Genomic DNA, 14,102 nt, shown 5'->3' with positions numbered 1-14,102 from the left:
ATAAATATGCCCTTTGCTGTGCATTGGAACCCTTATAGAGCAAAATAAAAATTTGTCAAAATTGCACTTTTGACAAAAATTGAATTTTTCGACTTTTTGAAAAATCGTAGCTCTTTTATTTAAAGTCGGAAGTCAGGAAATTCGTTCCAACGCCATTCGAAAAAGCATAAAAAATACTACAAAATGGGTTAAAAATGGCCTCTGTAGCTCCTCCCGTTACCGAGATATTGAATTTCAAAAAGTACCTAAAAAACCTCTCTAATACCCCCCCATTCTTTCAATTTTTTTGAAAAGTGAAAAATTTTAAAGTGCTTTTTTTGTGCTTATTACATTATTGTTTCACATTTTCACATAATTTCAAATTCTATTGGTTTTTTTAAATTTTTTAATTGGACACTCTTCGTAGAAAATTAAAATAAAATTGCTAAGGCAATTGCTTTCGAATATAAACGACGTTAAACAGGGAAATGTAGTTTTTATCTCACGCCATTTTGCCCTCGGCACAACGTTTAACCAATATTGAACTTGATGCTGTAAAGTAGGTGGAAAATCCGGAATTGGCGTTTTGATTTACTGCTTCTACTTGCAGTATTATCTGTATATGTAGCCATATTCGTTGTGGATTTATTTTCAATTTCTGCTTTCAGCTTTAGTCACACAGTTTAATTTAAAACCAGCACTTGGTAAAGCTTTTAAATATTAGATGACTTTGCAAACCAATTTAAGTTTAATTTGTTTAAGCAAATACTCATATAGCTTTTGTTTGCTTAATATTGTACCTCCTGAATTTCAATTATTAATTTTAGCCTTATAACTTTAGTAAAAGGTTTTAGATACAGGGACCGCTTTAAATACCTTTTTGCTGTCCACTCACGTAACCCCAAAACATAAAAGTGTAACGTTTGGCACCGGGGAAACAAATCTACTGACCGAAAATTCATTTTTAATGAAAAACCTTTCTGAAGCGGAGAAACTGATTTTCAAATATGCGCGTTTTCCTTTCCTGAAATTACTTTCTCCACTTTCATCTATACCTTTGAGCTGTCGGGATATATCAACATAAAATTTACAGATGTGGAAACAAAAAATGTTTGGTTTAAATTTAAAATTCAATATTTAAATCAGGACATATTCACAAACGTTAGTTATAATACGTACGTATTGTTTCAGATGAGTATTTTACCAAGAAAGTAAACTCTCTTCTGTAGAAATACCGTGTTTCAATCCAGTTTGTTTGGTTTGTTAAAACTGAGTCAATAATGGCTTTTTAAGGGTCAATTTACACAACCAAACCCTTACTTTAGTTAACTATGTGAACTGTAATAATGCTCAAGTTAAACTCTAAAACTACCCTAGTGAAACTTGATTCACTTTCTCAAACCTTTTTAAACTGGCTTTTACACAGAAAAAAATACTAAGTAAAAACGTATAGACCAAACCACCACAACTAGCGGTCACGTCATGATATGTACGTTTAAGTAATTCAAGCTTATTTAGCAACATAATCATGTCAAAACATTTACATTCTGTGTGGTACAAAATCGTAAATTGGTCCATTACCAAGAGAATAGCACCAACTAAAAAGAAATTACCCTAAAATGTAAATCAACCGCTTTCCAAAACTAATTTTGAAAAGTCATAAAACCGTTAAAACTGCAGTTTTTAAGTTCGGAAAACAAGCGGAAAAGTTTGCCTCCTGAAAAATTAACGACGCCACCAGAGAATCCCTTTATCGAACAAAGTGCCGGAAAAACCGCGGATTTCATAAGTTTCATTTCGAGGCTATGAAATATATTTGTTCGTAAATGGCGGAAACCGCCATTTTGAACATAGTTTTTTTTTAGTTACGGCTTTCCTATTGTACGGAGCGTAATTGATTTGATTTAAGGGCACGTACCGTGGAAATATACGAGTTTCTTCTGGCAGGAATGTTTTCATCTTTCCAGAAAAATTCCGGTTCGGATTTATGGGATTGCTATTCGGATTTCAATATCCGGTTTGAAGTTGAATTCCACTTTTCCCAGTAGGAAAAGTCAACTTTTTTTTAATTAAGTTAGTTGTAACTTAAATTGAACATGCTGTATCAGATTGTCCTGTTAAACGTATGTTGACTTTTCCAGCAAAAAAACTCTTTTGATGACACACACTCCTTTTAAAAGCCTAAAAATATTAAACTTTTTGTCAACCCAATTAAACGTAATTGAAAATAAATTTCTAAACTCAATGATTTTCCCAACACTTAACTCGCAATTTTCCGAGAAGTTGGGAAAACTAATTAAAGAAATGTTTCGAGATGAAGCTGTTGGAAAACGTAAACAGTCAGGTGCATTCCGGCTAAAAAGTTGCGAAAAACGGGGCAAAATTGAATTTTTCGAATTGTTTCTTTGTGGTTTAATTAATTTGAACGTAGACTTAACCAAATACACATGGGTTGGTAGGATGCAAAATTTTAGATCCTTTTCAAAATTTGATTTGGCTAATACCCTTATTTTTCAAGTGCCATCCGAGCTTTCTTTGTATATACCCTTTCAAAGGAGCTGCCTTTACGGACAAAGGGTTCGCAACGGTGAAAAGCGGCTCCCTAAAACTTTATGCAGCTAGATAGATATGTTTTAGAGAATGCTTTTAGGACGTTGAGAAGATCAAAAGACGCGCAGAATGGAAAAGATATTTAAATTGTCTCTCTTTTCTTTTCATGAACTCGAAAGGAGCCATGAAGCTTTCTATAAAATTCGGTGAAATCGTTTGAATCGACGCATCCAAGGACCCAGATGCGAAAATCTGATTTTTGTCATAAAACGAATATGAAATTTGAGTCGTGAGAAATAATGGGAATTTTAATACTCACTCGAGGGAAATTTTCTTCAAATGTTGACTTTTTTACAGTGTAACGTGTTTCTTCTTGTTTCAGATTCAATGCAGACGCTTTGCAAAAACCATTTTCTTCAGCAACTTTACCGGAAGATAGATGGCGCGGTGTTGTTCAGCCAGAATGAAAAGAAAATCGACTGTGTGATCACTTTTCAGACGCACTCCATACTTCAAAGGTTTATGCTTAGATTTGATGGGTTGCAACTGGACTGTAACGATCATCTTTACATTTACGATGGGGCACATGCTGTTGGGGCTTATAAGGTTAGTTGGAAAAAAGAAATAACCGAGAAAACTGTTTGATTTAAGTTAAGTCGGGATTTTTTTTTTATATTTTAGAAGCACTGAAATGTTGATCAGACCAAGAAAACTTTATATTTCTTTGTGACTTCAAATTTCTCTAACTTTATACAAAGTGTGTATTTACGGATTAGTGACAGGATGCACCACAAAGATTTTATGACTGGTTAAAGGCTAATTTGACTATAGAAAATTAGGAAAACACAACCGTGTTGCTACGTAAAATTTCCTTTAAAATGAGGTGCAAGTCAATATTTTGACAGAAAATTCAAAATGGCGGCCTGGAACTGTCAAAAAATACAACTTTTTTATTTGTCAAGTTACAGTTGACGTATCGGTGTCATTTTATGTTAAAATTTCCCGGAAAAGACGCTGGTGCAGTCGGTTTTTTGATATCTCAAAAACTAACAGAGTTAGACCAGTTGGACCTAGAATTCAACATTTTAACTATTTCTTTGCCAGGAACTCGGCCGGATTAAGAAATACATGAAATCTGACTAAAATATTATTAGGGGTCTTTATTTATTACTTTTTGAAATTCAATATCTCGGTAACATGAAGAGCTGGAGAGGCCCGTTTTGGCTCATTTTGTAGTATTTTTTATCCTCTTTCTAATGGCGTTTTAGCGAAATCTATAAGAGTTCAAATAAAAAAGTTACAATCATTCAAAAATTGAAAAATGTTGTTTTTGCAATTTTGGCAATTTTTTATTTCGCTCCAGGAGGGTTCCAATGCACAGCAAAGGGCCTATTTATACTTGCTTTATCAAAATCACGTGGTGTCTTTTACAAAGTTTATACAACTGTTTTTACAATTTGATTTCTTTAACAATTTTTCAAAGTTTAAAGCATATTTTGAAGGTCACGTGACTGTATTTGACAGATGTTTGTCTTGCCTTTACAGTGTTGCAAACTCAGAACTGCATTCTCAACCTGACGTGACTTATAGTTTACAATTTCAGCTTTTACTAGTGTTGCAAGCTGAAAAATTGGATTATTAGTCACGTGGCATTTCAACCAACGATTAAACCAAAAGTCACGTGACTGATTTTGGCAACTGTGTGATTGGTCAATAAGCAGCTTTTACAAACCACAAACTGTTCTGCGATTTATACAAACACTGCACATATAGGTGTGGTAAATCCAAAAGCGACCATAGGAAAACCGTGTAACGGACAGAGAAACGTAGGTAATTGAATGCGCGGGAGAAAGACAGAAAACAAAAAAAATATCAAGTAGGCCATATTTTCAGTGCGCCGTTGCCAAACGCCGTAAGTAAGTTGGTCGAGGGTATTGAATACTTACGGCGTTTGGCAACAGCGCGCTAAGAATATGGCCTACTTGATATTTTTTTCGTTTTCTGTCTTTCTCCCGCGCATGCAATTACCTACGTTTCTCTGTCCGTTACACGGTTTTCCTATGGTCACTTTTGGATTTACCACACCTGTATACCATTAGTATCCTGTATACCATATGGTATTAGTAGTACCATTAATTTCGAATTTTGATAGGTTAGGTTAGGTTATTTGTCGTAGTAATAAATTTAATACTATTATAACGACTGCTAAAATTTAATAAACAAACTAACTAAAGCCGACACAATAAAATTGAATCATATTTCAGCAACATTAAAATTTACGACTTGATTGGGACAGTTAAATAATTAGTAGTTTCCTCATGAATATTAACTTTTGCGACCGTTTAATAATTCATTTTTTAAATGAGTTTAGTTGAGTGCTCGTCCATATTTTAGTCACAATTTTTGCCCGAGTTTTATCTTTTTCAGTTTGACTTGTCCTGCAAAAACACCAAGCAAACCCTCGGAGCCATGTTCACACGTACCAATTACGTGACCCTTAAGTACGTCACTGACAATTGGGGAACTGATACTAATGGTTTTAAGTTGGTCATCACTGCCGTTAAAGATCCGAGTAAGTAGTATTTTTCTGTACGTACGTTCATGAAAGCAATATCCAGTTTCTTGAGATTGTCAGTCATCATGGGAAATTAATATCGAGTTTCCTGTTATTTTGTGAAAAACCCTAACCGCAACAGTATTCTACAGAATGTTCTAATTAAATTTTCGAATCGCATATAATTGGTTTTTCACATTTGCCACACGTACGCGTCAAACACAGGGGACATAAAGTTCGAAATGAGTTTTGGGCGCTGGCAATAATAAGCCGTCAGACTGTTAGTTTGGGCAATTAAAATTGAATTACAGGGCCTTTGTAATTATTACAAAGGGTGTAAATCAGCCGCGACAAGCAAAATTGTTGCCTTTCCGGAGCACACACTTTTGGATCGTTTTATACGAGCCAAACGTATGGTGATAGTTGCCAGCTTTTGGCACTTGCCATAATCCAGTTAACTTAATTTTACAAGAAAAAATGTCACCTAAACGTTACACTCAATGACTCAAATAATGTAAAATTGGTTGCATATAATCAAGCTACACAGTTAAAAACGTTGGTGGAATTACTTAAAAGCATAATCCCAAATTGAAAACTAATTGAAATATTAATTGTTTCAGAACATGTTTGCACTGAATTTCGATGCAATCTACGCGAGTTTTGCATAGCCACTGATTTAGTCTGTGATGGGATAAACCATTGTGCAGATGGATCAGACGAATCGTCCAATAATTTATGCCAAAGTAAGTTATTTGCGTAAAGTCCGCTACAACTGTACCCTAATACTTTTAGTTCAGTTAAGCTGATTTAGTGAAATGAGTAATTTTGTTACAGACAACGACACCGGTACCATCCTGGGCCTTGAGGTCACGTGGTTCGTGGTAGTGGTGATCAGCACACTCTTAGTTTTATTAGTGTTAATAGTTGCGATTTCCGTGTGCGTTTGCAGAAGAGGCAGTTGGAATAATCGACATGGGAATTCTGTTCAACAGCAAAATGCAACTTATTCTTGTACGTATAACACTAATTTAGGTTATTTAGAGACAGTCAATAAGTAGTTTTTGAAATGTTTGTACTTATCCCATTATCTTAGATTACATTACAGAAATAAATTACAATACCTCATTTATGAAAAATGTGCCTAAATCTCAGCACAGTGGGTAGTTTGTGATTGGTCAAAAATAGCAGCTTTTTGTTGACCAATTACAAACTACAAAAGTGCATTTTTTGTCAGTGTAAAACTTATCATTACTGGTCTAGCAGAAGTTTTTAGTACAATCAATATTAAATTCATAACAAAATAATATTTCTCAATTTGATAGTTGCTAGAATGTGAAATTTTACACCTAAACAGTCACAGTCACAGTTCTGATGGGGGCAAAAGGCTAATTACAATTCAGCCTTCTGCACATAGAGAAAAGACTATGCCTCTGCAACCTTCTGCTTTATATCCAATTAATCTGCTAGAAAATTTTTACAACACTGCGCCCTCTCAGAGACTTTTCAAGAAACATGACAAAATGTACAGCAGGTAGTACCTATTTAAGAGAACTTGGTGTTTTATGTTACATTCTCATAGATGGCAGCAGTTATGGTACTGAGAAACAATTCCATTTTTGATTTCCTCAATACTTCTTAGAGAGTCACAAATTTTGTGTCAAATTTGACTTGTAAATTGTCAGATTGGTTACTGATTGATTGACTTTGTTTCAGTAGCGCAAATGTATGGTTCGAACGGCCATATGGCAATAAAGCCGGGCGGCGGCAGTACGACGACGCTGGCCGACGGCGGCATAGTTCACGCGACGCCGACGTCGGGAAACTGGCGCCACCCTGCGGGCCCGCCCGGGTTCCGCTTGCCGCCGGCCCGGGGCCGCCCTTACTGCCCGGCAGGGTAACCGCGACGCCCGTGGTCGCCCCCCAAAATGGGGGCGGCGACGCGCCGTCCGCCCAACAAAAGGACGAATGGTTCGTCTAGCAGTAGGTAAGTCAAATTCTCATTTGTTTTCAATAAAATTTTTGAAAAGACTCTGTCACTGTCAAAAAACAAGTTTTTAAGTTACTTCTAACAGTGTTGTCATTTATACGACTTGCCTAGGCATTATTGCTAAAAATCAGTTCAGTCCAGTACTGGGAACTTAATTTTCTTGCAGCCACCGATTTGTAAATTGTATATTATACTAGTTTTAGTTTAATTATTATAGCGGCAAGAAGCATTGTAGGAGTTTGAAAACTTTTCACGGTAACATTGGTTAAAGCTGGCAAACTTTGAAATGAAAATTGCCTCTACTCTAAGGTTCACTGTTCTAAGTTTGAAATGTTACAAATCCCCAGCAACTAAAAAGGATTAGAAATTAAAATATTAAAAAATACAGTGAATGAGAATAATAATTAACAATTTAAAGTAAATTACTCCAACAAAGTAAAAAGCTACCCTCAGAAATAAGAGCTTGATTGACAATTTCTTAAATTTCTGTAAACTCTAGGGCATTCTTAAGCACCTATAATAATTGTAATATTAAATACATCCATGCTGACTACAGTTAATATATTTTATTTTTAACATTATTTTTGTTTTGTTTCAGGAGTGACCGGGTCGTAGCCTGCAGGGTGAGTCGAGTGTGCACCGAACCCAACTCTCGGCCAACAGCGCAGATTTTTACGATTCCGACAATCCACGACATCTACCGTGAGATTGCTAACTATTTAATACATTTTTCTAGTCCTCAGTCATTTTAACACTGATCTATCAGGCCTTACAATCTGTCAAACATTATTTCAAATACATTGATGTGACCAAGCCTGATATGCCAGTGCTAAAAGTATTTCAGTTCATTTTTTTTAAAAAGTGTTGATGTTAAACCTAAATGTGCTTGAATGACTGCGTGTGTTCTACAGTAAAAATCCTCAATTTAACCTAACACTAGCTTTCCCAGCATATCTCAGAAACTGTCTGTAAATTACCAACTAGAAAACCAGTCACGTGTTATGAAGTTTAATTAATGTTTCAACTTCCCCCCTTAAACCACTTTCATAAAATCATAAAACAGTTTGAAAAACTTTTTCAAACTGAAAAATCCGGGCTCTTCCAAGACGAAAAAAAAAACACTTTGGAGAAGTTGAGGGGCATCGCGTATACAGGAAATATGTAGCGGATAACTTTCGAAACGTAACCCACATTTTGCAGACTCCGATATTATCAAACTTTTCAGGTTTCTAAGTATTTTTCTGGGCTTTCAGATCTGATAAATGTTTTTCGGATTGTATGGAATGGGAAACAGGAGGGAAACTCGCTCTATGATGCTGATTGTACGTCGCAAAATTACTTTTTATACAGTTACAGTCCAGTTAGTTAAAAAGTTGAGTTGTATTGAATTTTACAGCATTTCTTTCTCCATAACCTTAATGTTGTAATAACGAATGACGTTGAAGGAAAATTGTAAAGGAAAAACGCACATCCAAACATAGACAAATACCTTCTAAATAGAAAAAACTACACTAGACAAGTAAGTACCTTCTTTCTAGTACTAAAAGCTGTCTACAAATTACTTTCAAACAATTTAATTTAATTTAACCAGAAAACTAGGAATGTACTAATAATATAAAAAAAATGTCGACTTAACACACTGTTTCAAATTACGAGGAATGTCAGTCTAAGCGTTTGATTTATTCATATCAAGCAATATCACATATCATTGTCTGGTAAAAATTCCTCGAAAAAAGAATCTAAACAATTCTAAAAATTTAAATTAGTTATGTTGCTTTAATTGTCTTATTTTTTTTGTTATGTTCATACAGTGTGTCCAGAATAAAGAAGGCCAAAAATGGGAAAAAAGTTACGTAATCATGACCTTAATAAAATAACATACACAACTTCGATTTTTTAGTTTTTGAAAATCAAAAATATTGGATATTTAGAAGGCCATGATTACGCAACTTGTATTCCATTTAGCCAAATCTCTAACCGATTTCAAGATCACCATAATCTAAACACACTGTAACAGGTAAGCTGCTGGGAATCTCATACGACTATTACTAATATTCTACTAGACTTATAAAAAGATAATAAACATGTTTTTGAACAAATTCTATTTGTCTAAATATCACTTTTTATCTTGTATGTATTATAGAAGACGACTAATGGTAAGTTTATACTTTTAAGCTAATCCTAGTGAAATTTTCTATTCTTCAAATTTGTTATTTCCACAAACGTTTGCTGTACAAAAAGGACAGACAAATCACTATAACAGTTTATTTGGACAACATTTTTAGCCGCCAAAACTGATTATGGTAAGTTTATACAATACATTTATGTGTAAGTGGCATGTTTTAAGGTAAAACTTGCATAAAAAATTAATAAAGGTGAGCTTTAACTGTGAGAAACCTCTCTAAGTTTATTCTTGTGGGTCTCTGGATTTAGAGCAATATTTTCCAGAAATTTCTTATAAACATATCAGGATCTAATCCAAACAGACACGTTGCAATGTAAAATTCATATCGTAGTATTCAGAGTTGCCTCAACTTTGCGTACAGAGTGGGCCAAATAGAGTTTTAAGAAAACATGAACAGTTGTGCAACATTTTGACACCCTGTATATTTTCTCGTTTCACCTTATAGAACTTTCTTTATTTAACGTCTCTAAACTGGTCTACCCACAAGAAAACCCAAAATGTGTGTATGCATTTTTTTAATCTATGCTAACTGAAGTGTTTAGGTAATTAAGTCATTTAGTGCATTAGGACCAATTCCAGGACGCGGTTTAATATATCAGATTGAAACTAATAAAGTAATAAAGTTGGTCTGAGAATATCAGAAGCATGTAAAATAGCTGTGTTTAGAATAAAATCACATAAATAGGTCCTTGAATGTCCCAAAAGATATATTAACTGCTAGGTAAATTTGTAATTAGAATTGTACTATTGAAAGGTTTTATAACTGCGTATAATTAGCTAGAACTTTCTTCCTGATGTGTTTTACAACCTTTTTAGATTTGAAGTAATAAAACCAAACTATCAAATTACAAATCTAAAAGCTTTTCCATTTGTTTTCCCTTTTTGGTGCATTAAACTATAGTATCAGTTAATTGTATCATCAAACGTATTATCGATTTATTGAAAATGTAATAAAGTCGTGTATCATTCAACAATAGCTTTAGGGCTGCACTAGAAACAAAATGTACACAGCTTTGAGTGTATTTTAGAAACATTTTTGGGTTTCAGTGCAGTGCCTAAGAAATTATTAGTTCTCCCTGTCACAAAACGATTTTACATTTTTACAACTCATTTGCAACTGTTGACCAAATGTTAGTAAATTTTACAGTCCTTAGCGAAATACTCATATTGTGTGTTCTTAATGGAGTACATAATGTTTATTTAATAAAAAATAATAACTAATATTGTGTGTTTTATTTTTAGTTCCAGTGTTAACTGTATTGATAATTTTTATGGTAAGTTTACGTGGGTAACTATGATGAAAATCGCAAGACTGTTGGTAGTTGGTGATTGGTAAAAATATTTTTTTTTTATTTATGTGTCTTAAAGGTTTTTGACATATGTCAGTGTCTTTTAGATACGCCAACTTTGCAAAAATTTAAAACTTTGTTAGGAAACAATGTAAAAACATTTAAAATACACATAAAAACCAAAACTGTTTAAAGAAATTTTTAGTTTTTGAAAGTAAAACATTCTTGCATTATCTTAGTTTTTCAAGCTGATCCAGATGTGCTTCATAACTTAGACATGACACTAAAGATAAAAATGGCATTTTTGTGAAGAAAACTTGGTGGCAGTCAAAATGGCAAAGATCAGGCCACATGCGGTGCAAAATGTAATAAACCTTGTCCGCGGAGGGTCAATCACTAGGTGCTATTTCTGGTACTTCGACAGGCGGCGGGCAGTACCTCACCTTACCAAAGACAAAAGCTAAATCTGTCTTAAAGCGTACTGCCTCAGTCGGCTAAGACCATCATCAGTTTGAAAACTGAAACGACGAGAGGTTCACGTTCGCGCGCGTTTTGGCCTCTCGAACACGTGGATTGACGAGAAAAATCGAACGAACAAATTCAATTTTCCATTGGAAATAAACGAATAACAATGCGAGTAAAGTTTCACAAATTTTTCCTAAAAAAAAAGTAGTTAATTAAAAATTTTCGGAATGAGGAAGAAAAGTTTTACAAATACATTAAGTGGTATTTAATTGTGCTAGTGTGTTCCTGTTAAGGATTTACACTATTACTAAACATGCAATTTCAACGACAGTGTCTTTCAGTTATTATCCTGTTGCTAATGCTGTGTTGTGTCCATTCTGGGAAACGCAACAGGAACAAAAGTGGGGGAGGTAAACACAGTAAGTATAATAGAAGATTGTTAGATATCCATTGAATTACCATGTCTGTAATCTGGGTTAGTTTCCTAATAAGATCAATAATAACAAAGTGTGACATGAAACAAAACGTATTACGTATAAATTAGTTTTGATTACGGTGCATAATTATTATTTATAAACAAAAATGCAAACATTTTCTCGTGTAAATGGTTAATTTTGCAATTCATGAAAGAAACATGTCTGAGGCAATCTAGTAACTAATATCTCTAATGAGATAATTTAATTTTTTTTAATTATTATAATTAAAAAACAAATTATTTTTGGAAAATTACCGGAAACTTTCTGAAAAATGTTGTCTACCTAACCTCAACATTTTTCAAAATAATATGATTTTTGAAAAAAATATTATTTATAAACTTGGGTGGTCAAAAGACAATTTCAAGGGCTACAAATTGGTATATTGAACTACCCTGTAACTGTCAAAATAACAGAGTTATGGGCTGTCACAGTAAAAACTGTCAAAATCAAAACAACTCAGTTTTAACAGTAAATAACTCACTTATTCAACGTTTTACGTAAAAACGCTATACAGGGTGGTCAAAAGAGAATTTCAAGGGCTACAAATTGGTATATTAAAATCACCCTGTAATTGTCAAAATAACCGAGTTATTGATAATACAATGGAGTAGTTTACAGGGGGATTCAATGAATTTTTAACATCCTTGTAACTTGATTAATTTTAATTTTATAAAAAAATACCAAATATGAATCTTGTAGATATTATTTGCATATACTTTATTCCTAGATAATCCATCAGTATACAGGGTGTCCCAAATTTGAGCAACAAACCAAACTTATAATTTTTTATTCGATTTGTATCGATTTTGATGTAAAATGTTTGTATCGATATTCAATTGTTTTTGCTCTAGCAGCCTACTTTGACCACCCTCCTCGAAAGCAGAAATTCTCAATTTGAGCGAAATTTTGGTGCACTTTTCCAGAAAATCGTCCATAACTCGCTTATTTGAAACACCCTGTATAAACACACCGTATAACAAAAGAAAGCTAATGAACAGAGGGATATTACGTGACGTTGAGCGGGTACGACTATGTTGTCTCGTTTAGTCGCTAGAGGGCGTCAAAGTTGACTCTCGTTTTTTTGCAGTTTTTGGTCAATATTTCAGGAACGTTTCAGGTTAGAAGTCTGAAAATGTTACCACAAATGCACCTCGATGGGATACAATTTCTACACCTACACTTTTTTGAAACCACGCACCGTTTGACTTTAAAAAATTAAAAACTAGAATTGTCAAGAAACCTCAAGTAAAAATTTTTTATTTTCAAAATTAACCTCAAATACCTTCAAGTTAATAGTACAAAAATGTAAAAAACTAATTATTTTTGAATATTCAGATTTTCCAATTTTTCCGGAAAACTACCGAATATTTTCTGGAAAAATTTCCATAAATTAATTTTCCGGAAATTTTACAACCCTGCATACAGGTGTGGTAAATCCAAAACCGACCATAGAAAAATCGTGTAACGGACAGAGAAACGTAGATAATTGCATGCGCGGGACAAGGACAGAATACGAAATAAATATCAAGTAGGCCATGTTTTCGACGCGCTGTTGCCAAACGCCAAGTATCCAATAATCTAGCACTATTATGGCGTAAAAAGGGTCATTCGTTTTGTTGTTTTACCAAAATCTTACAATATTGAGGTACAATTCTTGCTTATTATAATGATTATCACTGTGTTATTGTTTTTTAACGTTTAGTAAGTAAGTAGGACTAAACAAGAAGCAGATTCATTTTGAGGTTAGATTGTAATTGTATTTGACAGTTGAAGTTTGCCACAATAGGGAGGTGTTGCAACGCAATAGCAGTTCGTGAGTTCGAATAGTAAACGAAAATTATTATTATTCAAGTTTTAAAACAAATTACACACAAACCGTACTAAATATGTTATAAAAGTAAATGGAAATATTTAGGAATGTTCTAATCACAAAATTATCTGAAAATTTTTGGAGGTGTTTTGGTCTTTGTCACGCGCATGTAATCATCTATGTGTCTCTGTCCGTTACACGGTTTTGGATTTACCCCACCTGTTTTACCAAATATGTGGCTATTCTCTAGGGATTTCTAGTTAGAGTTTTTAATTACCATGAGATAAATTCTGATAAATGATCACCCAAAGAACGTTTGTAAAACTGTGAATACTGTTTTCATAGTTTGATGTTTGAAACCACATAACCATCAGTTCTATTTCACCTTCTGGAGCAAAACAAAATTGCAGTTTTGACAAAATGTACATTTTAACTGCAATTTCTACATTATCTGGTTTCCTAAGTACTTAATACGTTCTGGACAATCTGTGTAATAAAGATTCTTAGTACCTGTTAACCATTAGTTCATCCATTTTTTCGATATTAAACCATCAGACAAGTTGAAAGAATTTGAAGACGAATTCTACAAAGCAATTTGAAAAAGAAAAACGCATTGGAGACACAGAAATCTGTCGGCGGCATCCATTAATGAACATCGACCTGATTGACGATATAGTAAATCTGAACAATTAAAATAATTAAAGAAAACAAGTTTGTATAATATAAATTGTTCCGTACGTAGTTTCCAATTAAGATATTTTACACTCGCCAGATCGCACTTAAGAGAAACCTTTTAATACGTTTAAT

The 14,102-nt window shown here is 33.7% G+C and overlaps 2 protein-coding genes across 3 annotated transcripts in view; both read left to right on the top strand.

Moving 5' to 3' along the window:
- Positions 1 to 8,957, top strand: part of loaf (low-density lipoprotein receptor domain containing lost and found) — a 28,309-nt gene extending 19,352 nt beyond the window's left edge. The window contains exons 2-7 of one of the 2 annotated variants that reach the window (XM_081986549.1): positions 2,912 to 3,135; positions 4,957 to 5,101; positions 5,704 to 5,826; positions 5,918 to 6,094; positions 6,800 to 7,067; positions 7,669 to 8,957. In XM_081986549.1, the coding sequence (XP_081842675.1) occupies positions 2,912 to 3,135; positions 4,957 to 5,101; positions 5,704 to 5,826; positions 5,918 to 6,094; positions 6,800 to 6,981 (851 nt within the window). In that variant the 3' untranslated portion in view covers positions 6,982 to 7,067; positions 7,669 to 8,957. Of the gene's footprint in view, positions 1 to 2,911; positions 3,136 to 4,956; positions 5,102 to 5,703; positions 5,827 to 5,917; positions 6,095 to 6,796; positions 7,068 to 7,668 lie in introns of both variants that reach the window. The other variant, XM_081986548.1, reaches the window with a different exon arrangement.
- Positions 8,958 to 11,041: 2,084 nt separating this feature from the next.
- Positions 11,042 to 14,102, top strand: part of wb (wing blister) — a 104,370-nt gene continuing 101,309 nt past the window's right edge. Inside the window, 1 exon segment of the mRNA XM_081986234.1 lies at positions 11,042 to 11,428. Within this exon segment, the coding sequence (XP_081842360.1) occupies positions 11,323 to 11,428 (106 nt within the window). The 5' untranslated portion in view covers positions 11,042 to 11,322.

This window comes from Ips typographus, linkage group LG9 (genome assembly GCF_016097725.1).
Source record: "Ips typographus isolate SLU linkage group LG9, UJ_Ityp_2.0, whole genome shotgun sequence".
Lineage (NCBI taxonomy): Eukaryota > Metazoa > Arthropoda > Insecta > Coleoptera > Curculionidae > Ips > Ips typographus.
The sequence above is the reverse complement of the archived record's forward strand: the minus strand, read 5'-3'. Positions and strand labels throughout refer to the sequence as shown.